General features: G+C 44.5%; 1 protein-coding gene across 8 annotated transcripts in view; it reads left to right on the top strand.

The window, feature by feature from the left end:
- Dab1 (DAB adaptor protein 1) overlaps positions 1-27,541 on the top strand; it is a 1,131,390-nt gene that overhangs the window by 1,089,141 nt on the left and 14,708 nt on the right. For 6 of the 8 annotated variants that reach the window (XM_078026347.1, XM_078026348.1, XM_040288738.2 and 3 more), the window contains 7 exons: positions 6,490-6,540; positions 6,633-6,680; positions 11,590-11,652; positions 13,863-13,971; positions 21,623-22,171; positions 25,842-25,969; positions 26,332-26,442. In XM_078026347.1, the coding sequence (XP_077882473.1) occupies positions 6,490-6,540; positions 6,633-6,680; positions 11,590-11,652; positions 13,863-13,971; positions 21,623-22,171; positions 25,842-25,969; positions 26,332-26,427 (1,044 nt within the window). In that variant the 3' untranslated portion in view covers positions 26,428-26,442. The remainder of the gene's footprint in view (positions 1-6,489; positions 6,541-6,632; positions 6,681-11,589; positions 11,653-13,862; positions 13,972-21,622; positions 22,172-25,841; positions 25,970-26,331; positions 26,443-27,541) is intronic. The other 2 variants (XM_078026349.1, XM_005326018.5) reach the window with 1 other exon arrangement.

The following is a 27,541-nucleotide window of genomic DNA, read 5'->3' as shown; positions in this document are numbered from 1 at the left end:
GATTACTGCCCTGTCCTTCTGGCAACAGCATTGCTACTGTCAAATCCCAACAGACTACTGCTACCCTCTTAAATCTCTGCTGCTTCTACCTTTCCTGACTCGACAAGATTGGGCTGGGTACTTGGTGTTTTATAATGACGATGATGAGGACGAGGAGGAGGATGATATTAAAGACATTACCACTATTAGTGTAAACCAAGTTATTCTTCTTAAAACAATACACTAAATACAAATGGTTTTCCATGAATCATCCTTTTATAACACCACCTATATGATAATCACCTGTTTTCTTTCCTCCTCATGCAATAGAAAGACAAAACTGGGCCCCTACATGCTTAATAGATAGATAGGCATGACATTAACAAATGAGGGTCTCACTGTCTTAGGCCAGGCATAAGCCTGTGAGCACCGTGATCCTGGACAGTAGCACCGTCATTTCTCAGGCATCACAATCAGCATTGCCTGACCTTTGTAACAGCTCTTTCCCAGATCAAATTTATTTAGCCATTTGTATTTAGCTATGGGTACCTCATTGCGTAATCAGCAGCAACCTGCAAATCCTGCCGCCAACCTCATCCTCATGGATATTTTCAAAAAAATAATGGATATGTTTTAGAAAATCTGGGCATAAGAATGTGGAGTCACTGACTGAGTTTAAATTAGGGGTAAGGGATGGAAAGGGGTGGGGGGCATGGAGAGCAGCAGGGGTAGAGGCAGAATGACTGGGCAAACATCCAGAAAAACAGCCTTGCTCATGTTGAAAATTGGGAAGCTCTGGAGCAGGGGTCCACTGCAGTGTCTGCTCTGGAAAGACCCCATTGCTCCTTCATTTTCTTCTCCAGGTCATTTTCCCCTTTCCCTAGACCAGTGTTTCCCACGCTTCCACCACAGCTTTCCCTCACCCACTCTGTTAGTCGGCTTTGCAATACTACAATGAAATACTGGAGGCAACTAACCTTATATAGAGGAAGGGTTTCATATAGCTCATAGTTTGGGAGGTTTCAGGCCATGGCACTTGCATTGGCTCAATTCCAGTGAGGATCCCATGCTCAACAGCAGCTGGCAATGGCAAAAGTAGATGTCAGAGCGAAAAGTCACATCTGGAACAGGGACAGCCATGGGCAGGCTTGCTCCTTTTATAACAGCCCTCTTTCAACAACTCAAGGGGTCACACAGGAGCTACCAAAGGGTTTTCACAAGAAATACCTCACATCCCCAGCACCACCAAAAAAAAAAAGGAAAGAAAGAAGTAACACCCCGTGCCCTAAGGTCCAACTCCTATAGGGTTCCACCACCTCCAAGTACCACCACTTGGGAGGCTCTTCCAGGGGGGCTACATAAGACACATTCAAGCCATGGCACCCACCAAGTAAATCATTCCATAGCTCTCCTTCCTCCCTCCTTTGTCTCTTTTCCACTCTTCCTTTCCTTTATTTCCCCCACTTCTTCCATTCTTCCCCTACTCAACTTTGGAAAGGGAGCTAAGGTCCACTGGGACTTGACTCTGTCAGTTGCTGTGCTGTGTTTGAGCACACCAGTCTTCTTCCTCCTCCTCTCACCAAGCCTACACCATAAGCATCATCATCCCTATTTTGCAGAGAAAAATGAGGCTCAAGCAGTGAAGGTGTGGACCCAAGGAGATGCCAGTGATGGAGTGTTGCTTTGAAATCAGAACTTTAGTTCCCCACTTTTCACTTTCCATTCTCTCTCTTTTTAAAACATGGCATTTCTCACTTTTAAGGTGTCCAGTGTTTTTAATTACCAGCTTTTAGAGTTTGGATACAAGCTTTCACCTGAAAAGCTCATGTTAGGCATCAACAATGTTCAGAGGTGAGACAAGAGAGTTGTAACCTTATCAGTGGATTAATCCATTTGATGGATTCATAATTTGAATGGACTTTGGGGTAGTAACAATGGGCAGGCAGGGTGTGGTCACTGGGGGCATGCTTTTGTGGATTATATCTTGACCTTGGCTGTTTGAGTGTGCTCGTGCACTCACTTTCTCTCTCTCTCTCTCTCTCTCTCTCTCTCTCTCTCTCTCTCTCTCTCTCTCTCTCTCTCTCTCTCTCTCTCTCTCTCTCTCCCATTCCTGAATGCCACAAAATGAGCAGTGTTCCTCTGCTATGTCCTTCTGCCATGTTGTTCTGCCCCACTTTAGAACAACAATGGAGTTGGCTGACCATGAACTGAACTTATGAAACTGTGAGCTGAAAAGGAACTTTTTCTCCTCTAAGTTGTTCTTGTCAGGTCCTTTGGTCACAGTGATGAAAAGCTGACTAATGCAAAAGCCAGTTGATCTTCTTGACAGTTGGTTTCCTTGAGATGAAAAGTTAGAAAGGCCAGACTGCAGGGTCGGAGTCTTCACGTCTCAGGAGGTCCAGGATGCTTGGAAATCACCTAGGATTCTGTTTTGTTTGAGTGATGATGGGGTTTCATGAATTTCCACTTGAAACATGATCTTCATTTCCTTTAAAAAGCCCCACAACTATCTGGCTCTAACTCAGACCCAGGCAATGAAGAAAAAACTTCATATCCAGAAGGTGGTTGCTGTTTTTGCAAACTGAATCTGATTTCATGGTACTGTCTAGACAGCAAAGAATTTAATTCTCCACTCAGTTTAATTCCAGTCAATGCAAATGTGTAATATTCCTTAAAAGAATATCTGGGGATGTTGGAGGAAGGCATAGGTCTAGTATTTGGGAAGCACCCAATCACTGGAAGTTTGTTTGATCTACTTTGTTAACATGTTTTATCTAGAGTTGTGCTGTCTTATACCCTGGTCACATGTGGCTGTTTGAATTGAAACTGATTAAAACAAAATGAAATTGAAAATTCAGTTTATAGGTCACACTCGCCATGGCTCCTACCATGTTGCACAAGACCAAGAGCTTTCCCTCATCATGGATAGCTCTGTTGGACAGCGCTGCTCTAGGGAGAAGCCACTGATCAATATCATAGTTTCTATCCCCTATCTTTACCTATCATCTTTGTTCTTCTGTTGCCAAACAGTACGAAAGTGGCTGTTTACTCATGGCTAAAGGTGACAAAACATAAGCTGCTCCATAGACCAGAAGGAATTAGTCTTCATTAGCATGTGCCTTGCTTGTTAAATCATTCACTAGGAAAAGACAACGTGCACTTGAATGCCTGGAATCACTAGGTGTCCTTAATAAGACACATCTTAGTGCAGTTAGCAATCACCTAAGTTAATCCATTTCTCCTGAGCCTTTTAAATGGATAATTGAATCAATGCTTTTGCAGCCTGGGTCTGAGTTCAGAGTTTAGATCCAGCAGCCTTATGTTCCCTTTCCCCCCATCCTGTCCACCCCCATATTGCAATGACGATGCATCTTAGCTGATAAGACAGAGTGCTGTGTATTGTTGAATCTCCAGGACATGCATGTGCAAAGCACCCAGTGAACATTTTGTTGACGAATTAATTAATCAATTACCTAATCAATCAAAATGCTTTCGGTTTTCCCAGTAGGACATTCACTGATTATTTCTACAGAGAGTTCATTCCCCAGCACAGTAATTCACAAAGCTGGCTGCACATTAGCATCACCTGGGGAGCTTTTAAAGGCTCCTGGAGCCAGCACCCATGGAGTACAAATCTCTGGTGGTGGCAGGCACCAGGAATCTCATGAAGGCTCCCCCAAGGGGTTGTACAGCCAAGAACCACAGCGCATTTCTGACTTGGCAGCTCTAAGTAAGTATTCATCCTTTTTGATATTTGCACCCCAGTTCCCATCTCATCCACTGTCATTTTTGCTGAAAGAGGAACATCAATCTGGTCTCGCTAGTTACCTTCGCGATAATAGTGTCCCTCCTGCTTCAAGAAGAGATTATGGGAAGGCAGCCTCCTCATGGGAACTTTATCTCAGTGTCTTCATGAAGATTCAGAGTAGAATTGTATCGAAACAACACAGGAAAATATCTTCTTTTAAATTCCCTCGTTGGAAGCTGAAGTTGTGGGTACATTTGACATCATGTTGAGTGTATAAAAGTGGAACAGAAAGCTATGTGCATGCTCTGATAGTATGAAAAACATGTCTATCTATTAGAAGAAGCACTCAGACTTGAATATAAATGAACTGAAACTCTAGTGGTAGGTGTGGGCAAGGCAAGAGTTGGGGTTGTGGGGCAGGGGTGGCGGGGCCCAGGGAACCATAAGACCCAGCTAGGGAAAGGTGCACTGGCTAGAAGGATCTTGCCCTGGCTGGATCAAGGGCACTGACATCACCAAAGGTTGCCCAGACAGAAGAAAGGAGCACTAGGCAATGACCAAGCCAGAGAGAGCAGTAAGGTAACATAGCCCCTGGAACAAAAGATACAGATGGGAGGAATATGGTCAGGCAAGATTGCAGCCAGGAGCAAGACAAGAGGGAGGGCAAGGGGTTGTGAATGAAGTGCACAGTTCAGCATTGAAGCTGGAAAGCCCAGCAGTGTTAGGCATCCTGTCACACAGGGTCTGGCCTGTGCTTCTGAATGGAAGAGTTTTCTAAAGTGGGGTGTCCAGAAAGATTTTTGTCTCTTCTTCTATTTTCAACATTAATAATAGTTCCTAACATTAAAACTTATGTGTGTGTCCCTTTTAAAATGAACCAAGAAACTGGGTAAGATACAAAATAAGGGCTACTATTTATTGAGCGTTTACTATGTGCCTAACACCAACCAAGAGTGCACACACAATTCAGTTAATCCTCTCAATAAACTAGACAGGGAGGCATCATGATCAGCCCCACTTTAGAAATGAGAAAACTGAGACTAATGGCCTCATTCAGGGTCACGGGGCCAGGAAGTAGCGTGAACAGGACTGGGTCCACATCTGTGTGGCTCCAAAGTGTCACTCAAACCACGCTTCATCAGAACTTGTAAAAAATCGCCCATCACACTTCAGCTCTGCCCCTCACCAAAGGCCACCTCTTCTGTCACCCGGAAGGTGACAGGCTCACGCCGACGCTGGTGATCCTCCCACATTTTCATTATGTGGGACGTGGTGAGGTTTTTATGAGACTCCACCACGGGCTGTTTTTCAAATTTATTTAATTCATCCATCATGCTCTGAAGCCATTTGCTTTTTTATATTGGACAGAAGTAATGAGATTTTGGACACTAAAAAATGTTTTTATTAAAAGTTATGACCCAGAGCTAGTTGGTAGGGGCCCTGCCATAAATCCCTAGAAGTGTGGGAATTTATAAAGGATGTAGCGACACAACCTTAACCTTTAAGGCCACACGGTAGATTTCAGGATCACTTAGACTAATACAGTCTCACCACCACGCCTCACGTCTGACCAAACAGTAATGGGGGGTTATTTTAATGTGGTGGCTTTTCAGCTCATTGAAGTCACAGCTAGGTCATGGTGAGCCAGTGCCTGGTAGAAACAGGTGGCCGTGGGCAGGACTCATGGGGCCTGAGGCCCTGTGATGGGCACATTGGCTCCCCTGTTCCCTCTGCATCCTGTAACTGGGACTGAGGGACAGTCACGTTTTCTACAAACAGGGTGGAAGTGGTTTCTAGTCAATGAGCAGTATTGTAAGACGGTAGGTAATAGTCTCCCCACTCTTCCACTGCCAACCAAGCTCCCCTCAAAATTAGGAATTGATGCAGCTATTTCTGTTCCTGCATAATAGCACCATTTTAATGCCAATATTTGTGGATTTACATTAATGTTATACTACTTGGAAACCATCCAAAGAATAATTAGCTTGTACATATGGACCAAAATGTGTTCATTAAAATATACACGGATATGAGATATAGGTATTATCTGTAACATATAATATAAATAGTAAAATAGAAAGTTAAGAGAACAATTAGATTTGGCCAACTGCCAGTTACTTCTAAGACACACATTTGTTCACATACGTTGAGCATGTGCTAGACCCTCGGGCAGCTGTTGGGGACTGGGGATTAAATACCCCACGGTCCCTGCTTGAGGGAGCACCCAGCTGAGGGTTTTTGGAGGAGGATTTTCAGCTCAGGGAATCGAGTAATTCTTCATGCTAGGGGTGCTTTTCGGCAGGGCTGCAGGAATTTGGTGAGCAATGAGCTTGCAGAGGTGAGGAGAAGAGCAGCGTTTGGGCAGAGGGGACATGTACAGTGGCACAGGCAAAGCTATGCTGCAGAGTTAAGTTTGGCTAAAGCACAGGATGGCATTTTCTGTCTTAAGAGAAAAATCTTTAGTATCAGCATCTCGCTCTATTGACAGCCACTGCCAGGCAAGCTGGGTGATACCTGCTTGTGCAGGAAGGTGGACTTTCAACTTGCAGATGGGCCCCTGCTCTGTTCCCTAACCAGACTGGTATTTTATCATCTGCTTCTGCTGGAAGCATCTCCCAGGATCTTCACAGTACATTGGCAACAGCTCCCGCCCCGAGACCGTGGGAGTGTAAACCATCGACGCCGTCATCATTAAACTCATAAATCCATGTCATTTGTGTGTCATTCACTTCATCCTCATTCATCATCCCTTGCGCTTTCAGAACAGCCACCCGTTTGAGGATTTTGAAGAACGGTTTGCTGCAGCCTCGCCGGTAAGGAGGAGCGGGCCCTGTCGCGTTGACTGTTGTGTGTCTCTGTGCCATCACTCATTTCATGCTCATCAGCCATTGCCTTGTGGTTACAGAACAGAAACCCATCGGTGGACTTTGATGAGATTTTTGAGGTAACCAAGGTAAGGCCCCTGAGGCTCCTGCCGACCCTTCGTGGTCATTCTCGTGCATTTCATATTGAATTGCACGAATGGCGGGCTCTGCACCTACGGCTCCAGTCAGGCCTGTCTAATCTTCACAGGAAGACTATGGGCGGGGCCTGCATGAGGTCAGAAAGTGAGCGTGCATATACATGTGTGCACACCTGTAAGGGGACAGTGCGTTGGAGAGGAGGTGACACCTCCCCTTCTTCTCATTCCATGAATTTTGGAGGCTCCTGTTACATCCCAGACATTTTGACAGATGCTAAAGGGAAAAGAGAGAGGAAGACACAGCGCTGTGCTCAAGAATGTCATGGTATGACTTGGTACATCATTGCAGAGGGCAGTGCGAGGCAGGGAAGGGGAGTAAAGGATAGGGAAGGGGGAAAGAAGGCAGTTTAGGATAGGGTGGTGCAGGGCAGGGCAGGGTAGAGCAACCTCCCATGTGTATCCTAGCCTGGCAGCCTAGGAATTCAGATATGTACGGAAGACCTGCCCAGGACACTCTTAGAAACTCAGCAGAGGCAGGGCCGCTCTCCACCAAGCACATGCCCTGGTATAGATGGGCTGGCGTGCAGCCAGTGTTTGCTCAGATTGGTTGAAGGCCAGGCCAGTGAGCATTATCGCTCCTGAACACCAGGTGTTCAGAAGCCTCTAATACAAGAATTGTCAACTGTGGCAATTTAGAATGACTGGAAGAACTTTCAGTGTTCTGTTGACTAGATTATTCCTCACCCCAATTAATTCAGCATCTCCAGGGTGGGGTTAGGCAGCAGAAATTTTTCTCCAGGTGATATCCCTGTCACCCAAGCCTGAGAACCGCTGAGGGCCAGATAAGCTGTTCTGTGCCATGGGGCGGGGTACAAATTGAGTTTGGAAACAACTTCCCAGAAAAAAAATCACATTCTAATTTGTGTTCTGGAAGATGGGCAGGAAAGACAATCGGGGAAGGCATGGGTGGGCGCTCTAGGGAGGAGGAAGGCCATGTCCAAATGCCCTGGGACAGCCTTTTCTTTCACAGCCTCCTGGGTTCTGTCCTCCACAACACTGCATTGACTGTGTCTGTAGGTCTGTCTTTCCACAAAACAGCCAACTCATGGCCTCAAGCAAGGCTTGTGGTCTTGGTCCTTTACTCTGGACACACACAGTAGCTGATGCATGACAGGAACTCCCATACCTTTGCTACCTAAAGGGTCTCATGGAGCTTCGGATGCCAAAACCTAGGGAACAGGTCTATGCAAATGTCTTGGGGGTCACATTCAGTGGTGCCTTCATATTTCTCCCCAGGGGGTCCTAGTTCTAGTTGCAACAGAGCAATCTTGAGCAGCAGTTGCATAGTGCTCCAGGTACTCTGGGCACTCATCACCTGTTTATATCAAAGAATGTCTGGGAAAGGGACAGATGTGATAGAGATATCGAAGGGCACCTTCTAAACATCTAGCTCCCTCTCATCTGTTTCACTGCCCTTGGCAGCTTCCAGTGTCCCTCTATATATGCCTGGAAATATCTTGCAGCCCAAAGAGGGGACCAAGTCTGCCCTCCACAGCTAGATCTCTCTGCTGGATAATATCTGAGGTGCCTTTGGTGAAAAAGCCTTCCTCTGGGGTGAGCAGGACCTTGTGCTGACCCTCCAGATGCTTCAATGGAGGCCCATCATTGGAGCCCTGGCCTCCTATCAGAGGGTATGTCGTTTAGTAGGGCTTGACCTTCTGTCAAGGCTGCCTGGGGCCAGCAGTGGCCATGGTCCTGTGCTGCCGACTGCATGCAGCTCAGATAGTCCAAAAGGATAATGTGCTAAAAAGTGTCTTGCAAGCCATAAAGCATTTTACAAATGTAAACAGTTAGTTTTATTCTCTTGGGGCCTTAAAAATGATTCATTAGGACAATATTTTCCAATGGAACATGGTTTATTAGATTACAAATACAAGGACTGGGGCTGGTGAGGGGAGGAGGGCTGTGAAAATAGATATTATCCCAGGTATATCTGCATCAGACATGGTTATTTGGATTATTTTTAATTTTATAGCCCAAGAATCTCCTTTTTCTATAAAATTTAATTAACTCGGGGTTCTATTTAAACAGCAAATCCAATGGAACGAAATAACAATCTATGTTTTATGCCTCTCCATGTTTTTTCTCGTTTAATCCTTGAGTGAAAATCATCTGGCAAGAGGAGCGCCTATATCTCAAGGAGGAAGGTTATTTTAAAAGTTGTGCTTAAGGAGAAAATTAGCCAATAAATTATATTTATGATGTTAATAAAAGTATGCCACACTTGAAATGTAAATCATGTGACTTAATTATTAACTTCATTTTAATATTTTCCAAACACTGAAAATCGTTATGGGCCATTTTAAAAGTGTCAAGTTCCAATCGCAAGGAAGCCCGGAAGCTACATGTAAATTCATCAGGTAGAATTAGCCCTTTCAGGACGTTGGAAGGGAGTTGAAAGAACTGGCACAGTTTCACCAAATCCTATGAGATATTACTAACATGCTGAAGAAGGCTAACCCACGAAAAGCCCCAAGGTTCCCTCCAGATTTGGGAGAGCACCCAGCATGCCAGCCACCTCATTCCCGTCGGCTGCTGGACTGCGACCCTCTGAGAGGGAATCCTGTTAGTAAAGTCAGCAGGAAAGACCAAAATGCACAAAGTCCCACCGTCACCGTCAGGTTGCCCCTGTCCACACACCAACCTCCTCTCCCCACCTTCATGCAGGGAACACAAAACCACTGCTCTGCCACCTGCATGCTCCTTGGGGAAGCCCCCTCCTCTTCCATCTTTCCTGACTTGTGGCTCTTTTCCTGTGAGACTCAGTTCTGGGCTTTCCCTTTCGAAAAGGGAAAATACATTTCCCTCCCTAAATGTATTTGCTTGGAGCTGGGCTCAGTCTTCTGCATGCTCCCATGTGCCCTGGAAATCTGTTGTCAATCCTTCCAGTCCCCCTTAAAAGGACCTGTGTCTATAGATGGCTGTCCCCAGCAACTAAATTCCCAGGAGCTTGGAACATGGTTGGCATTTCTCCTTATTATGGCCCCAGCACCTTGAATAGCACCCAACTCTTGTTTAATGTTTATAGAAAAGGGGGGGAAAAACACTGTGCAGTTAGAAAGAAAATTAATATGTATGGACCCTCCTGTGTGCCAGGCTCTATTGTTCAATCCAAAAGCCAAGGAGAAGGATTGAAAGTGACTCAACAAAGAAGGCTAAGCCTCTTCCCTTCCAGCAGAAAGTTTCTGTGCCTTTTGAATCAGGCTTAGCCAAACTTCAAAGCAAGTCCAGATGCTAGAAGTTGAATTCCTTAACGAATATGCCTGCCACCGGGTGTGTTGCCGATTTTGGATTGTTCTTGATTTTGGAATATTGGCATGCTTAATGAAATCTTAGGGATGGAACTCGAGTCTAAACAGAGAATTCATTTGTTTCATAAGCATCGTACACACACTGCCTAAAAATATTTTATACAGTATCTTCCATGACCCTGTGTTTTGACCCAGTCCATCACATGGGGTGAAGGGTGGGATATTTCACCTGAGACTCCATGTCAGTGCTCAGAAAGTTTTGTATTTTAGAGTGTTTTGGATTTGGGAAGTTCGGATTAACTATGCTCAGCCTGTTGTCAGTAAGTATGAGAGGAGATTATCATCTCCATCTTCCAAGTAAGGAGCTGTAGCTCTAAGGTGCTGCAGAGGTTGGAAAGGTACCATGGCAGTATATCCCCAGACGTGGAACCTTTTTCTTAGCCCAGAGTTCATTTTTCAGGAACAAAGAATATCCCTTTCTTTGTGTGAACCCCAGAGCTCCAGCCAGGACTTGGTAGAGCATAATTTGCATGCAGGGGACCTGGATGGCAAGGCCATTGGACTCTCCCTGTGCCATCTATTACTGGTGATTTTAGCTTTCCTCAATTAGAAGCTATCACTTAAGATCTGAAGATGAGTGGAGAGTGGTGTTTCCTCAGTGGACAGGTTTGCACAAAGCATGTGATTATGTCCTTCTTTTAATTAAGTCAGGCCACTTGGTTCTTGGCCAGACGTTCTCTGCCATCTCTGAAGCTGGAAGTAGATGCAGATCTATTTCTATGTGTATCTTAGAGGGATTCTTCTGCTGCTCTGGCAGCCTTGCTTGGGTGTTTCTGTGTGATGGGCAGGAGGACAGATAATAGATACAGTGTCTCCTGGAGCAAAGTTTCTGGTGGTGATTGATGATGTATATGCTGTTTTGATGCCCTTCTTGGTATTAGAATGAAATGTTTGTTTTTTTTTCCTCCAACTATGTTTTTTTTTTTTATCCCAGAGATAGACTCTTTCAGGAACTACATATTTAGCTGCATGCTCTAGATACAGAAAATGACAAAACTTGACCTGTCACCTTGATGTCACCCCTGTGAGAATCCATTTATTCATCAGCAAAAATGGGGATGATGCTTTCTACCTGTCAGGGTTAGTGTTGCTGGGAGCATTTACTAAGAAGTGACCGTGAGGTCATCCCTGGTGTCCTTACCCATCGAAGTCATTGTGTATGTGTAGGACAGGAAAACCAGCGATGGAACCGATACCTACCTTTATCTGCTGGAGAGTGGGCAGCGCTGCCATGTGATGGTGAACAATTGTGAAATGATACGATTGTAGCCCATGGGAGATGAATAGTGGGTGACACTGACCAAGGCTGGATAAACAGCCAGATACACTGCAGCAAGGCTGGGTTCTCCTGCTCTGCATGATGGGTGTGATCTGAGGTGTTGCTTTGGGGATCCCAAGGTCCAGTACCGACTGACTGGGCTTACCATCCGTACAATCAGGACCAAGGAGAGCGAGGTTTCTCATAGTGTTAAAGCAGTCCTGGCAATGTCTGCTTTCCTGCTTACACTGTTATCTTTTTGTCTTTTCAGGCTGTGACCCAATTAGAACTTTTTGGGGACATGTCCACCCCTCCTGATATAACCTCTCCCCCTGTAAGTATGCATCTCCCTCTGAGCCCCACGACCTTTTTTGTTCTTTCCTCAGTCACACAGTGGGAAGAATATGAGTCTTGGGTAAAGGGTGTCCTGCTGAATTTCAAATCTGTGTGACTCAAGCAAGCTAACCAGCAATACGGAGACTTAATTTTCTCTGCTATTACAGTGAGAGACACAGACAGAGAGAGAGAAGGGAATAGCTTTCTGTATATCACACTTCTGTTTTAAGAAATAAATGAGACCACGCATTTAGCAATTAAAGGATGTTTCCTGGGTGCTTGCTCTTGTGCTGGATTCAGAGAGGAGAGACACGAGTCTTGCCCACAGGGAGTATGTTATCTGGATAGGACCACGAAGGAGAAACTCAACATGATCAGGCATGAGCCCCACACAGCACAGGTGGCCAGCAGGAAAGGAACCATCTCCATCTCCTTCTTTCCCTCCTGTGTTGTATTTCCTCCCTCCCTAACCTGCTGCTGCCCAGGTAGCCTTGCAGACCATGACCTGTGCTTTCTGAATTTCTCAAGAAGCCAGAGCTTCAGCCAGAGAATCTGAGCCAATGCTTGCAGGAAGACAGAGATTTACAGGGAGCCCTGATTTGAAAATGAAAAGAAGAAAATAGAATTAAAACCAAAGCAAAATAGAAACCCTGTGCTGTGTGCATTCAAAAGCAACCCTGCAGCCCCTGCAAAGCAAAGAGGGAGATGGCCTCTGAGCCCCTCCCTGCCTATTCCCAGAGGTGGGTGGAGAGCAGTCAGCCGCAGCTGCACTGGCTGAAGCTGCTGGGAGGGGACTGTTCTTCTGGGCACTGCACAGTTGTGCAAACCCAGAGATGGTGCTACGGTTCATTGGCGAGATGCGCCTCACAGAGAAAGGGCTGTAACCTCACCACTGAGAACAGATGGCATAAGACCCTGCTGCCCACAGCTGCCACCAGGGAGCCTAAGCACAGCTGCTTTGCTCCCTACACCTGATGTCCACAGCAACCATCGGGGATGCGGGGGGGGGGGGTGGACAGCTCCTGTCTCCAGCTGGACTGGGAGACTCTAGTGATTCTCACTCAGCCCTTCCATTCTGGGGAAAACAGCTTCATCCTGGGAACTCAGAGTTGCAGAACTATGAGGCAATGGAACTAGAAAGGTCTGAAGAGCTCTTCCAACTTTATCCCCTGTGTTGTACAGATGTGCAAAGTGAGGCCCTGGGAGGACAAGTGACTCACACAGGGTCATGTGGGCAGAGGAGAGCAGTGCTAACCATCCTTAAAAATGCTAACACAGCAGCTCATGGCTGTGCTTGTGGCCCTGAACCCTAGTGCAGTCCCAATTGGTGTTTAATAGCCCTCAGAACAATGTCATTCATCCTGCAAGCTGCTGGACTAAAAATGGCTTTGCCTAATTGCCTTGGTTTCAGGATTATTTGCTTGCCCCAATCTACTCCAAGTGGGGGAACACCCAACATAGATATTATGGTGTCAAAATGGCTCATACTCCATAGGCAAAAGCCTGCTGCAAATAGGTATGGACACATAAAAACGATGAGAACTGACGTTTCTATTTCAGTACTTCCTACTTGCCACCAGTTCCTGCAGTAGACCTCTCTGGAATCCTGACATGGGCCAGGCAGGCACTGGGCAGTTCTCAGCTGGGCAGGCATAGTTGCTTTGTTTTGTTCTTATCAATACTTATTTTCTTCACAAATGAAGATTCAGGCAAGATTCTGGAGGCACCAGAATACAAGGGCCTGTGTGCTGAAATTTTATTTTCGTTTTGACAACACCTGTGAATGGACCACATATTAAGTGTCAGACCCTGAGGTGGGCCCACAGTAGGTCTTCAGGTGTTTTGATTCTAATGGATGACCTGTGAAGGGTGAAAGCCAGATATTGTGTGATAACTTGTTGGTCTGAAAACACACTCTAAGAGGTAAGGTGCAAACAAAGTTATGAGGACACTGGTTATCATTTCTTAGCACCTACTAGATGGCTAGGTGTGGTACTAAATAACTTCCTATGAAACAATATTTCAAATGCATGATCTCATCAAATCCTCCCAACAGCTTGAGGTATCACTTTCCCATTCCATAGATAAAGTCTGGATCACTGCATAAGTGGCCTAGACTAGGGCTCACTTCTGCAGCAACCCCATCTCACCCCTGCTGCCTGCTGTGCATGATGACTGCTCACGTGTCCCTGCCTCTCTGTCCCACAGACTCCTGCAACTCCAGGTGATGCCTTCATCCCGTCTTCATCCCAGACACTTCCGGCCAGTGCAGACGTGTTTGGTTCTGTCCCTTTCGGCACTGCTGCTGTACCCTCAGGTGAGCCCTCTCTGCTAGCTGCCCTTCCATTGAAAGAGAGGAAGAGTTGACTGAATCAGCACCAAATTATGCCAAAACATCTGTGGGACCATCCTGCATTCTCTCACACGGCTCCTCAGTACCATGGAGAAGCTGTCCTATGGGTGGGGCATGGAGGTTCCATGCAAAGCTCCAGGATGCTGTTAGCTAAAATTCACTGATGTCTTTTTCACCTGGAAGGTTCAAGACTCCAGGTGACTGAGGTGGACAGTGTTGGGGAGCATGGTACATAGCCAGCAGGTGCATTCATGCACGTCATTTCTTCTGTCCACTTAAACCAGAGGAAGAGGCAGTGGTGAGCAGGAAAGGAGATGCAGCCAGCTCCCTATACAACCCCTGACACCTGAGGGGTGGAAGGGATCTGCCTTATTTGGTGCTGATTCAAGGAAGGCATGGTTCCCCATAGAGGGTGGCAGGGGACCCTATGGGACAAGAGCAAACTGCTAACAGTGAATTGAGAAGGTGATGGGTCTCACAGATTTAGAAAGTATTTCTTCTGTTTTCCAAAATATTCTTTTAAACATATATATTACTTTCAAAACAGGGTCACTATCTACAGTAACAGTATTACAGATGGGTTACAAATGGGTGGCCCTAGGAACGATTTCCCTGGCAACAGACACTCCAGGCAGCCAGACCACTCTTCTTAGAAATAGCAAAGGTGGATTTGTTCTTTTTTTTTTTTAAACAAACATGGAAGCCTGAAAGAGCTCTGTGTTTTCCTTTAACTGCATATTGAAATCTGTGTCATTATCTTTCTTTCTTGACTTTATTCTTATAAATGACAGATGAGAGTTTGAATATTTTAGAATACAAATCTTCTTGTACTTTTTTCCTATAAATAATTACTTTTAATTACATGGTGTTAGAAGCAAATTCTTGCCACCAAATATAAACCTTGCTTTTATTGGAAACAAATTAAAAATTCATACTTTGTTCTGAAACACAGTTATTCCTCATGAGCTCAGAGATCATGATGAGCCTTCAGAAGCAGCAGAGGCTGAGGATGATGCTATGACTTACAGTTTAGAATCTGCGGGTAGCTGAGGAAAGTATTCATTGCCAAGTTTCCCAGTTGAATTTCTTTTTACACATCCCTGAAACAGGATGGTGGTGGTGGCTCATTTTCCTGTTCTAAAATGACTATTAAAATCTCCTTGGGAATAGTGCAATAGAAATATCATTTAAAATGAAAATAACATCTTCCATCAGCAATGCCTATGCTTCTATGTTTAAGCCTTCTCTTCAGAACCCCCCCCCCATGTTTTGCTTTTTTTTTTTTTTCTTATAAAGATGCTGGGACAGATGATGGGAACTCTAGGAACTCTAGTTCTCATGCTTACTAACCCTCAGGGATGGTCCTTCCACAAAAATTTTCTGAGTGCCTGCTCAGTGCCAGCTCCTGTTCCAGTTGCCTGGGGTATGTTGGTGAACACAACAGGTGGAGCCCTTGCCTCCTAGGCAGAGATAAGCAATAACATAAAATGAGTCACTTATGTAATATGTTAGAAAATGATAAGGGATATGGATAGAACCAAACACAGAGCAAGGTATGGGGTCCCTAGAGTCCCATCCAAGGAGCTTATGGTCAGGAGGGGCTCCTGCACAGGTGAGATTGGCACCTGGGCAGCAGGCAGGAAGGGACAAGGTGGGAATCACACATCAGAGTTAAGGGTTTCCCAGACCCAGGACCTACTTGGGCCTTCCTACGCTCCAGTCCCTTCTATAAATGATAAGATGGCGCTAGATGCATTTCAGGTCTATTTCAGTGCTAGTGTTCTATTTAAAGCACTCTGAAGACCTGTTTGGGTACCTGTCTCCTTTGTGACTTCTCCCCAGCCTGATCCAGATTAACAGTTTCAGTCTCACTACTTAGCCAGCCACACTGCAAATGGTGGACAAGCTACTTCTTCCAGTTATTTTAAAAAAAAAAAAATTTGATCAATTATACCCAAGACTTCAATTTTTAGAACATGAGTCTAAAACTGATTTCTACTAGCATATTTTTGCTTTCTTATTCTACTTAAGATATGCATATGATATGCTTCAGTGGGTATTAAACTGTTGCCCCTTTTCCTCCTTTAACTGGTCTTAAAAACCTCTCTATGTCTTACATTTCCATCTACCTATCACTGGTTCTTGAGGCAGTGATGGGGAGATGGGGCCACAATGGGGCTACATCATGCACTGGATGAGCTGCCCACGGAGGGCCTTTGAATCTGATGGGCAGAGTTTCCATCCTGGCTCAGCCTTTTTGGTTGTGGCGATTACTGCTTTTGTGTTCAGACATGTTCTTTCTATGTTGCCCAGGCTGGTCTTGAACTCCTGGGCTCAAGTGATCCTCCTCCTTCAACCTCCTGAGGCTAAAGGTGCACCCCACCATGCCAGTTGAACCACTTTTAAAAATAAGCTCTAGATTCCTGAGCAAATTACTCAACCTATCACCTTCAGACTTTCTTCATCTTTATAACTGGATAGAAAAAGTGATACTTTCCTTGCAAGAACATTATGAAAATTAAAGGAGAAAATGAAATCAAGCACCTTCAAAACGCTGGGACACATAGATACAATGTACAACAGGCTGCTGCTGATGTGTTGTGGTTGTCATTGTTGGTTTTATTATTATTCTGACTTATAAAATATGTCCTAGTCTACCCTGTACTTTCGCCTGGGTGCCACGGAGAATGTACTTGTATGAAAACGGGTTCTGCCACCCACCAGCTGTGTAATCAGTTGACTGTATCCCTTCTGAGCCTCAAAGAACCTACCTGTAAAATGGGTATGGTCATAATTTTGCCTCGTAGAGGTGTTCTGAGAACCACACCAGTAAGTGCATGTAGTAAAACACGTCTAACGGTGCCTGGCAGTGTTAACAAGGAGGTGTTCAAGAGACATTTGAACGCTGCTCCCTGGGGCTCTGGCTCTGCTGCTCACACACTGTGGCAAGTTTTCTCCTCAAGGAGGTGCCATTTCTCCCTACAAAGGAAAGAGAGAGCAGTAACAGCTATCCTACAAACTTCTTGCAATGATTAACCTTCCCCTAAGTGTAAGCTTCACTGAGGCAAGGATTTCCAGAGACTAAAATAGAGCTGAGCACCCAGTCAGTATATTTTTGATAACTGAATGAGTTGAACGAGATCACATGCATAAGAGGCATACCGTACAAATTCTATATACGACATTGAAACTCCTTAGTTTTCAGTGTGTTTCTTATATGTTATTCTACTTTCTTTTCCTTTTTCCAAATAATGGGGGTATCCCCGGGAGCCAGCATCTGATTATAAATTGCAATTTTCAACACTTTAAAAACCTACCTGCAAAGCAGTGATGCAGGTGTTCCCTTTCCGTTCCCAGCAAGGAGGTCTCTGATTGATGTGAACTCCATGCATAAACAGATGCTCCCTGGCACCTCCTTCCTCTGCTGCTGCACATTAATGAGTAAATGGTTAACAAGTTGTTAAGTGGCCACAGTGGCTCCAAGTGGTTCCCTGAGTCCCATGCTACCATAGTCCTACTGTGGAGGTGTCTCCTTAGGAATGCCTGACACAGTGTGGCCAGAGAGCCTTAGCTCCCAGGCCTGGGGAGAACTCTGGCTGCAGGGACCCTCCCACACACACACACACACAAAAGTGATACCTGCAAGCTTCCAAACACGGCCCCCAATTACCCTGTGCTCTCTTTTTCTCTTCTGAATATCATACTTTGGTCTGGAACAGATGGCATGAAGCCAGAGAGAAACATGCTAATAGCTCTCTCCAGAAAAGTGTGCACAACCCATCTGTTAGCTCCTTGTAAAACAAAAAAGAAAGGATGGGAGGGAGAAAAAAAATCCACCACCAACAACAGAATCAACAGGGATCACAGCACTTGTGGATCCCAGAATTCCACTGTGCTCCTGGAAAAATGCTGCAAAGCATTGATTCCTTTACAGCTCATTCACCCTAATGTTGGGTCTTTCTCCGGTGTTGAGCCTTTATGGAGCTGCTGATTGAGCCAAAACTGCACTAGGCGTAGGGGAAGAGAGAATAAAGGGTTTCTGCTGGCAGGTGGTTGTTAATTGTCTCATGAGGGAAGACAGAATAACCAGGCAAGTACAACACCTGGTGGCAAGTGTCATGGCAGAGGGGACCACACAGAACTGTGGAAACCCAGAGAAGGACCAGATGCACTCAGGGCCAGCAAAAGCTTCCAGTAGAGGGGACAGGAACTGAGCCTGTCAGGGTCAGGCACATGAGGAAGTGGGTGGTGGACCAGACAGTCAGAGGCAGGTGGGGTGTTGTTTTCAACTGCTGGAAAGAAGATGCCAAAGAGGATAGAATCGAAGATGGTGATGAAGAGGTATGAGGAGCTGACCACCAAGGGCTCCTAGCCATGCCATGGCATCGGTGCCTTACAGTCAAGATGACGAGCACCACACAGATGGTCCCCAACTTACAACTAAATTACAATGTTTTGACTTAAGGTTTTTATACTTTACAATTCTGTGAAAGCAATACCCACTCATTAGAAAAGGTACTTTTATTGTGAATGTTGATCTTTTCCTGGGCCAATGATATACAGTATAGTACTCTGCTCTGATACTTGGCAGATGTTGGGATCCGTACCTCCTGGTCAGCCCTGCCATCCTGAGTACCTGCTACAGTGTTCTGTGTTGCTAAGCTACAATGTTTGGCAGGTTGAATGCAGCATCAACTTATAAAATTTTCAGTGTACACTGGGTTTACTAGGGTATAACCACATCATAAGTCAAGGAACACCTGTATTTGCATTTTAGAATGATCCACATTGGCAATGAGAAGGATGGAATAAAAACTAAGCAAAAAAAAAAATAGGCTAAGTAGATACTGAAGTCTCAACCCATTCACCAAAATCATGGTCATCAAGGCCAGGGTAATTGAAAGTTCTGTGGTTGGTCTCAATCTGTGAGACCCAACACCGTCTTTGTATAAAATATATTTGCAACAACTCCTTTAATAACTTGAAATGAAATTCATAGATAATAATGTAACTTAACTACACAGGTTTTCAAAAATCAACACAATGCCCTAATGATAACATAAAGTAGAAAAGAAGAAAGCTAATGTATACTAAAAAAATAAGCATTACTGTAAGGAAATAGGCATGAGCTTATAAGATATAGTAAATAATCAGATGCACATACCTATAAATAGTATCACCTCTGAAACCTACAGCTACAAGTGCAGACTGGCACACATGCTGAGCAGGGTTCCTAGCAGGGACTGCCATTTTCCAAAATGGCAGACAACTCCTAGGAGCTGTAACACCCCGCTCAGCATGTGTTACAAACAAAACAAAAAACAGTTTCTCCTCAATGTACACACTTGTTACATTCCTAGAAAATGAAGTGCATTAAAACCATGCAAAGAAATTGAATTTCCATGTAATTCAAAGTCAATTCTAGGTTCAAATAATCATAAATAGGATTTGAAGAAATTCTTTGTTGTGTGCATTATTCCCACACCTTATAGAATGTCTACTGTCAATGCTGGGAGGGGCAGGCCCTGAAATGCCAATAGGATCCACCCTCTCCAGTTACCATTACAACCAAAACCCTCGCTCCAATTTCCTTAATCATCCCTAGGGGGCAGTAGTGGGGGAAGAATTAGTAGATTCAAGCTACTCCATCATTGCCTAATAGATGAGGCAATGTAAGCAAGTGTCAAGTCTGAAATGCCATCAGCCATTCTTCTTCACCCCTCCTCAGGGAAGTTGGACCGTACCACAAGGAGATTCTCTTGTTTTGTTTGTTGACATCTCTGTCTCTTTCCATAAAGGCATTTAATATTGCTAGATTAATCAGTAAGAAGCCCATGCTTTCTGTGCCTCCCCTTCTTTCAGGGGACACATAACATGTGGGGCAAATTATACACCTTGCCAGAAAATGCCCAGGCTTTGAAGATTAACTGGATCCCATATCCATCGGTTGAGGGGCAGGTGGATCTGAGACTGGCCTATGGAGTGAGGTCCCCTGTACACCATTTCTCTGGGCTCCCCAGAATTAGAGACATGACCCATGATGTGATCAGTGCCACTGTCCTCACCCATTGTCCTTCTAGATGTTGCTAGGATACCCTGCATCCGCTACTCTTTCTGTTCTGGTCTCACTGTACTGCACCTGCAAATTCCTTCTGGCAGCCATGAAGATGCTTGTTTTGAGAGCCCAAGCAAGCCTTGATTCTCGACTCTCTGCTCTTCCTGGATGGCCATTGTCTCCCAGACTCAGCTATACAGGCAGGTGGCCATTATGCCCGCTGAGAAGCATGGGAACCACTGGAAGCACACAGGAGTTTCCTGTGGGCCTGTGGTGTGCTAACACATTCTATGGTAGCCAGGTTCTTGGACTGTGAAAGATGAAAATTGGTCTTGGCCATCTGGTGGAACAGGGTGTCACAAAGGAAAGAGCACTGGCTTTGGGGACAGACAACCTCAGTTTAGATCCTGATCAAACCTCATGCAACCCATGTGACCCTAAACAAGTTGCTTTTCTTCTCTAAGCACCAATTTCCTCATCTCTAAAATAGAAATAATAATATATGCCATGCAGGAATTTTGTGAAGATGGAAAACAGTATACTAGCACATTCCTGATACTTAATAAGTAGAAATTATTGCTATTACTATTGCTATTAAAATATATATATATATATATATATATATATATATATATGTCTGCTGATAAGAATGATACAATGAAGAATTCTTGTGGTCATATATTTGAGTACATACTCCAGAGTTTTGCAGTGCTCAGCCCATTACCATTGAGCTTATTTTGAGAGGCCCTAAATGGACATCAGTCTTCAATTTATTTCTCTAAAATTGGAATAATAATGATAATACAGAAATAATACCCATAGCTACTATTTACTGCAAGTCAGTTATATATCAAGCAGGGTACAGTACAACATCTAGAAGGTACAGCTCTGATTCAAACTATACTAATAGCTACCATTTACTGAATACAGTCTTGGTGTTAGGAGCAGTACTCTACACATGAAATATGTTATCCCAATTAATGTTCAAGCCACCCCATGAGCAGAAGGTATTTTGTGCCCACTTTACAGATAAGGATATATATATGCCAAGAAATGCTGTCCAAGTTACATAGGTGAAAATTGGCACTTAAATTTTACCCTAAGCCTTGAAGGTTCCAATTTGCACATGGCCTTGGTGCTGAAGAGAAAGTAACCTGTTATTGCAAAGAGTCTGACTCCTAACTTCAGCAATAGAGATTGTCCAGCATGTCCAAGGAGAGGCCAGGTCAAAACTTGGGCACCCCAGCTTTCTAAGCTTCTGTTCCTTCTATGAGACACCCGTTCCTAAGGCTATGAGATTGGGAAACGTTAACAACTATGCAAGTATTATCATCCCCCAGGCACCTGCAGGAATCACCCCCACTTAGGAATCATCTTCCTGGCCAGTTCTCTGGAAGGCAGGCTCCGTGAGATCGGGGCCTCTTGTCTTATTCGTGTTGGTATCACTGGTCCCTAGCGCACAGCCTGGCACAGCTGGTGATGGATACATGTTTGTCAATCACTTAAATCCACGAAGTCTTCTTTTCCAGGACGCCGACTCTCCTTTTCTCGCCCTTCCAGGTTATGTTGCAATGGGCGCCGTCCTCCCATCCTTCTGGGGCCAGCAGCCCCTCGTCCAACAGCAGATCGCCATGGGTGCTCAGCCACCAGTCGCTCAGGTGATGCCGGGGGCTCAGCCCATCGCATGGGGCCAGCCGGGTCTCTTTCCTGCCACTCAGCAGCCCTGGCCAGCTGTGGCCGGGCAGTTTCCGCCAGCCGCCTTCATGCCCACACAAACTGTTATGCCTTTGCCAGCTGCCATGTTCCAGGGTCCCCTCACCCCCCTTGCAACCGTCCCAGGCACGAGTGACTCCACCAGGTCAAGTCCACAGACCGACAAGCCCAGGCAGAAAATGGGGAAAGAAATGTTTAAGGATTTCCAGATGGTCCAGCCTCCGCCCGTGCCCTCCCGCAAACCCGACCAGCCCTCCCTCACCTGTACCTCAGAGGCCTTCTCCAGTTACTTCAACAAAGTCGGGGTGGCACAGGATACAGACGACTGTGATGACTTTGACATCTCCCAGTTGAATTTGACCCCTGTGACTTCTACCACACCATCGACCAACTCACGTGAGTGCCCTTTGCTTGGGACATAAAACCCAATGACAGCCATGCCTGGTTTCGGGAAGTGAGGCTTCTGGAGTCAGGGGCTCATCTCTGCATTAATCAGGGTTGATGATTAGTGCTATCACTACTAGCGATCATAACAGCGGCTGATCTAGGCATCAGAGATACATGCACACCTTCTCCTTATGCTCTAGGCTGATTTTTTGGACTCAGAGCCACGCTGTTGACAAATTTTGTTAGGTTTGTTTGGCAGATAATGGACCAAGTTCTAGAATGGAATACAAGCCTGGTACTTTTCCACCACGTCACTCTGCCTCTTAGCATTGTGTTAGTCTGCTCATTCATTCATTCATGTACAACCCAGCTTGTGGCACACAAATTTTGGTATGGCTTATAGGAATGAAAATGAATGATAAATATGATTTTTTTTTTTAATATTTAAGGATTAGGTTTAAAGATCAGAATAGAAAATTTAGATCAGGAGAAAATTTGAAGTGAGGTCTAGCTGCCGTAAGGCTTTGTATGGCTGTGATAGAAGCTCAAAGCTTCCGGGAGTCCGAGAAGAAAAGGTGGTGGAGTAGGAACTTGTGGATGGGGGATGTGGAGGTCGTCTTCATTCCTCACTGGTTTTGTGCTTTGGGACCAGTAACTGTAGTAATTGTATTTCTATGAGCCTCATGTTTCTCATCTGTGTAAGGCTATGGGTTGTTGAAAGGATTTAGCACATGTACTAAAACATAAACATCACAGAACTGGAAATAGGATTACATATTTGTTAAGTGGCTCTATGTAAGGTCCTGGCACAGGTTCCTACTGCTGGCTTCTCTGCAAGCTGCATCTTAGGACAGGCATGTGGCTTCTGGGCCACTCGGGGTAGGCTCTGATGAGCAGCTGTCTTTCTTATATGCCCCGTGCTTGGTGATTCTACCCAGCCCTCTCCTCCCCTTCAGACCTCTCAAAAACAGTCAACTGTACAGCCCAAATCAGAATCCACATACACTAGGGCACTCGTATGCCTGTTTGATACAATTCGGGGAAGGTGTTCTGGTGACTCAGCCTGTGCTTTGACAGTTGATAGGGGAAAGAAAAGGCTCGAATATGATATGTCAAGAGCTTTGTAATGTTGTGAACAACCAATAAAAAAAAAGAAAAAGAAAAAAAAAAGAAAAGGCTCATGGTACAGTGAGTTTGGCATTTTCATTACTGTCACTAGTGATATGGATCACTGCATGGCCAATACATGAATAGTCAAAAAAAAAAAAAAAACACCTAATGTTAATACAGTTAGATTGTGTCATTTCAGCCAGGCTCAGAATGCAGTTCTGAAAATGAATGCTTTCCATGTGTGTAAGCAACCTGCTGGCTCTTAGGCCACAGGTTCCACAAGGTGGGGGCATCTCTGCCATCTCATAAGGTTTCCGCAACCAAGAATGATGAATAGAAAATGAAATGCTAAAGAAATAACAGCTATGCATAAATGAGCAAGCATCTTTTAAAATCCAGTGTCTTTCTTTCAAAGGACTTTATGCCAGCTACAAACAAGAGGGAAGTTTAAGTTTTGTGAGGACAGGGAATATGTCTTTATCATCCCTGCCCTTCTAATAATGTGAGCACAGTGCCTAGCACATGGGAGGCATTTGGGAAATGTTGTAGAGAATGAAATTACCCAAATAAAGGCAATTTAGCTATCGTTGTGTATTAGAACAGAATTTTGTAACCTTGGTACTATTGATATTTGGAGCCAAATTATTTTTTGTCCTAAGGATCTGTCCAGCATGTTGTAGAAACTTTAGCAGCAAGTTTAGTCTCTATTCGCACAAAATGCAAGTACACTTCATTCCTTCCCTCTTCTTTAATTGCCGAAATTGAGAACCACTATTTTAGAGTACAGATATATTCTGAAAAACCTTCTAAAGATTAAGATATACTTTCATAAACTAGTCATGTCTCCCATTGATTTCATTGGGTAAGCCTGAGCAATATACCTGTCACAGTTGGCAGTTTAGCCTGAGTTCTTGGCTTTTAGTGAGCAATTAACCACTTCAAACATAATTCAGAATTCAGTTCAGTTGACGTTTACTAAATATCCACTGTCCATCAGGGTGTTTTCCTATGGCTTTAAACCCACGACAGCTAGTTTGTTCCCAAATCATCTCAAGAAACACCACAGACTTTCTTCCAAGTGAAACAATTTAATATTTTGTTTTTAAAGAAAATGAGTCAAACTGGTCTTTATCTCCCTTAGTGTCCTCTTGAGAATGTTACGGAGTAGAGGATTGGTTGGACCAAAAAGGGAGCCTCAAACAGGAACAGAAAGGCACAGCTGGGACAAACAGTATCAGACATGGCTGTGTCTGGGCTGTAGTTTCTATCATTTGGTGGGGAAAAGACACAATAGCACCTTACAGTTTCTTGTATTGTAGAGAATGGAAATGGAAAGTGCCCAGCACAGCATTTGACTCATTGGCACATTATGAATAATACAGGGTTTGAAATAGCATCACTATTCTAAAGATAGGTTCATCAGGGTAAAAGGTACACACTGAGTTTTACAATCACTCTCTGTCTGGTAAGCTGCCAGATTTTCTAAGTTCTGGAATGCTACAACAAGATGGTCTTATCAGTGGCATTGAAATTCTGCTATTAAATCAATATCACCTCCTTACTTAGGGCCAAGCCAGGAGGACTGATCTTTTCTATGCCAAATTAGGAATTATTAAAAGCAGAGTCATTTCCAGTACATATTTGTTATAAGCCTTGGAACAAAGGAGAGGAGGGGAAATGAGAGAAGGTCCATGCACAAACTGCACTTTCTTACAGAATCAGGTACCAGCTGTGAGGTTGCCATCAGTCACATCTGTTCTCCCAGATAACTGAGACCTTCTGTCTTCAACATGTGTTTATTGACTATTTACTCCATGCCAGGAATCAAAAGTTGGTTCTACCAGTTGCCATGAACAAAGTAGCAAACTTCATTTTCCGTATCTTTTCTAAAATATTTTTTTAGTTATACTTGGACACAATATCTTTATTTTATTTCTTTATTTTCATGTGGTGCTGGGGATTGAACCAGTACCTCACACATGCTAGGCAAGCATTCCACCACTGAGCCACAACCCCCAGCCCTCAATTTCTGTATATTTAAAACTGGGATAACATCCAACTCAGAGAGGCTCTGTGAAGATCAGAGATAGTGTCTGTATAGTTTCTAACAATGTCTGACACAGAAAAGGCACTCAATGAATGTGCCCTCTGATGAAAGAAAAGAAAAAGCAAGCCACAGCCCGGCAATCCCCCCTTGTATGTGCATCAGAATCACCTGGAAAGGGCTGCTAAACCAGTTTCTGATTCAGTAGATCTAGGGGAGGGTCCAAAGATTGGCATCCCTAACATTCCCAGGTGATACTCCCACTGCTGTTTTAGGGACCATCCCTTGAGAACCGCTACCTTACCCATCAAGGTGCACCAGCTCCTTCCTTAAGATCAAGTGTGTGAGAGGACAAGATAAGCATGCACGGGAGGAATTCAAATGTTCCACTGATTTAGCTTGGGATGGGGAGAAGAATCCTGTGACTTGATTCAAGCATAAGCAAATCCCTGAACTTTCTGTGGGATACTCTGGTAGCAGCCAGACACTTACGATGTTTCCTCTTTTTGCATGATCTCCATGTAGCTCCAACCCCAGCCCCTAGGCAGAGCTCTCCATCCAAATCATCTGCGTCCCACGCCAGTGATCCGACCACAGATGATATCTTTGAAGAGGGCTTTGAAAGTCCCAGCAAAAGTGAAGAGCAAGAAGCTGTAAGTGACTGGTTTTTGTTGTTTCTGTTTTTGGTTTCCCTTAAAATTAAAGCTTCCCCTATCTGGAATGGACGGTGCACAAGGATGCCTACATGGAAGAGAACGCTGGCTCAGACTTAAGTTCTAAAGGGTTGCTTGAAGGGGCTTTGTTTTATGTTCAAATGAGTCAGCCACAGAATGCTGTCCTATTTTTTTTAAGTCATAAGAGCCCTTGCATTTGTGGGGTGGCATCCTCCAACTAAAGTTGTGTTCTCCTTGAGAATAACCAGTTGTTGTGTGTGCTGCATGAAAATATGCCAAGTTGTTTTATATTTTCAGTTGTTGAAAACAGAAAAAAAAAGTGTTATCTTCTTGTGTTCTAGCCTGATGGATCACAGGCCTCCTCCACCAGTGATCCATTTGGTGAAACCAGTGGTGAGCCCCGTGGTGATAATATAAGTCCACAGACCGGTAGCTAGATAGCGCAGGTCTGGGTAGGTATCTGTCCTTTTGATCTTCTTTATCCTTAAGCCAGCTGCTTTCCTTCCTGCTCTGCTTGTTTTTGTTTCTGCAATCTTATCCCTAGTCTTTATACATTCTTCCCTTGCCTGCTCTGTATTCCCATGTCTGCACCATCTCTCCTTGCCTGTGCTCCATTACCTGTATCTGTAACCATCTTTCCTTGCCCATGCTCCATTACCTGTGTCTGCACCATCTCTCCTCGCCTGGTTTCTATTTTCCACTTTGCTTTCCTCATGGATGAATGACCTTTGACATATACCGGGGGGCGCCGGGGGGAGTAGGGCATGGTCATGTTATTTTTATCAATGATACATTCTGAGTGTGTGGTGATAGAGTGAGGCACGGTCAACACCACATAATGTGGATTTAGTTTCTAAAAGCAGAGCTCTGAGATGGGCGCATTCTGCCCACACTGATAATTTCTCAGTGAGTTGTGGTCCAGATGTTTTAATCTTTGAAGCAAATGTCACTGCATTTGCCTATATGCCACAGATCTAAGGAGGTCACCAGTCATACACACGGAGAAGCCAGACTACGAAGCAAAACCAAGCAGGGCTTGAAATAAGATTGATAAAGATGTGAGATCATGGTAGCCCCTTTTCATTCAGCCAGAAAGGGCCCTGTACCCGCTTCCAATATGACAGTGAAATTCAAAGCCACTTGTGAGGCTCTGCCGTTTTGCACCTGTGTCGTCGTAGCATGTGATTTGCCACCGAATCACTTCAGATCCCATCAGCAGCTGCTTTGAGAGAGGTGTACTTACATTTGCTACAAGTGTCTTTTTGGCACTTGAATTTCAATACATCTGATTTGATCGAAAGAAAGAAGAGCTGATAGAGCAAACCTCCTTGGGAGATAGAAGTACACCTTGTTACCCAGACATGATTTCTAAGGTCACTCCTTGACAAATGTGTTCAATTTTCAGACACTTTCTTAGTTTTCCATAAACATATAGGACTATGAGGCCAAATCCAAAGAGCTCCTTTTTAAAAGTCCTGAACGGCATGATCAGAGCCATTAAAATGGTAAATAGTTTTCACCACTCCTCAATGGAGTGTAAGGCTACTTCAG

The sequence above is a fragment of the Ictidomys tridecemlineatus genome, chromosome 11, assembly GCF_052094955.1.
Source record: "Ictidomys tridecemlineatus isolate mIctTri1 chromosome 11, mIctTri1.hap1, whole genome shotgun sequence".
Lineage (NCBI taxonomy): Eukaryota > Metazoa > Chordata > Mammalia > Rodentia > Sciuridae > Ictidomys > Ictidomys tridecemlineatus.
Note: the sequence above shows the minus strand (reverse complement) of the source record. Positions and strands in the feature narration are given on the sequence as shown.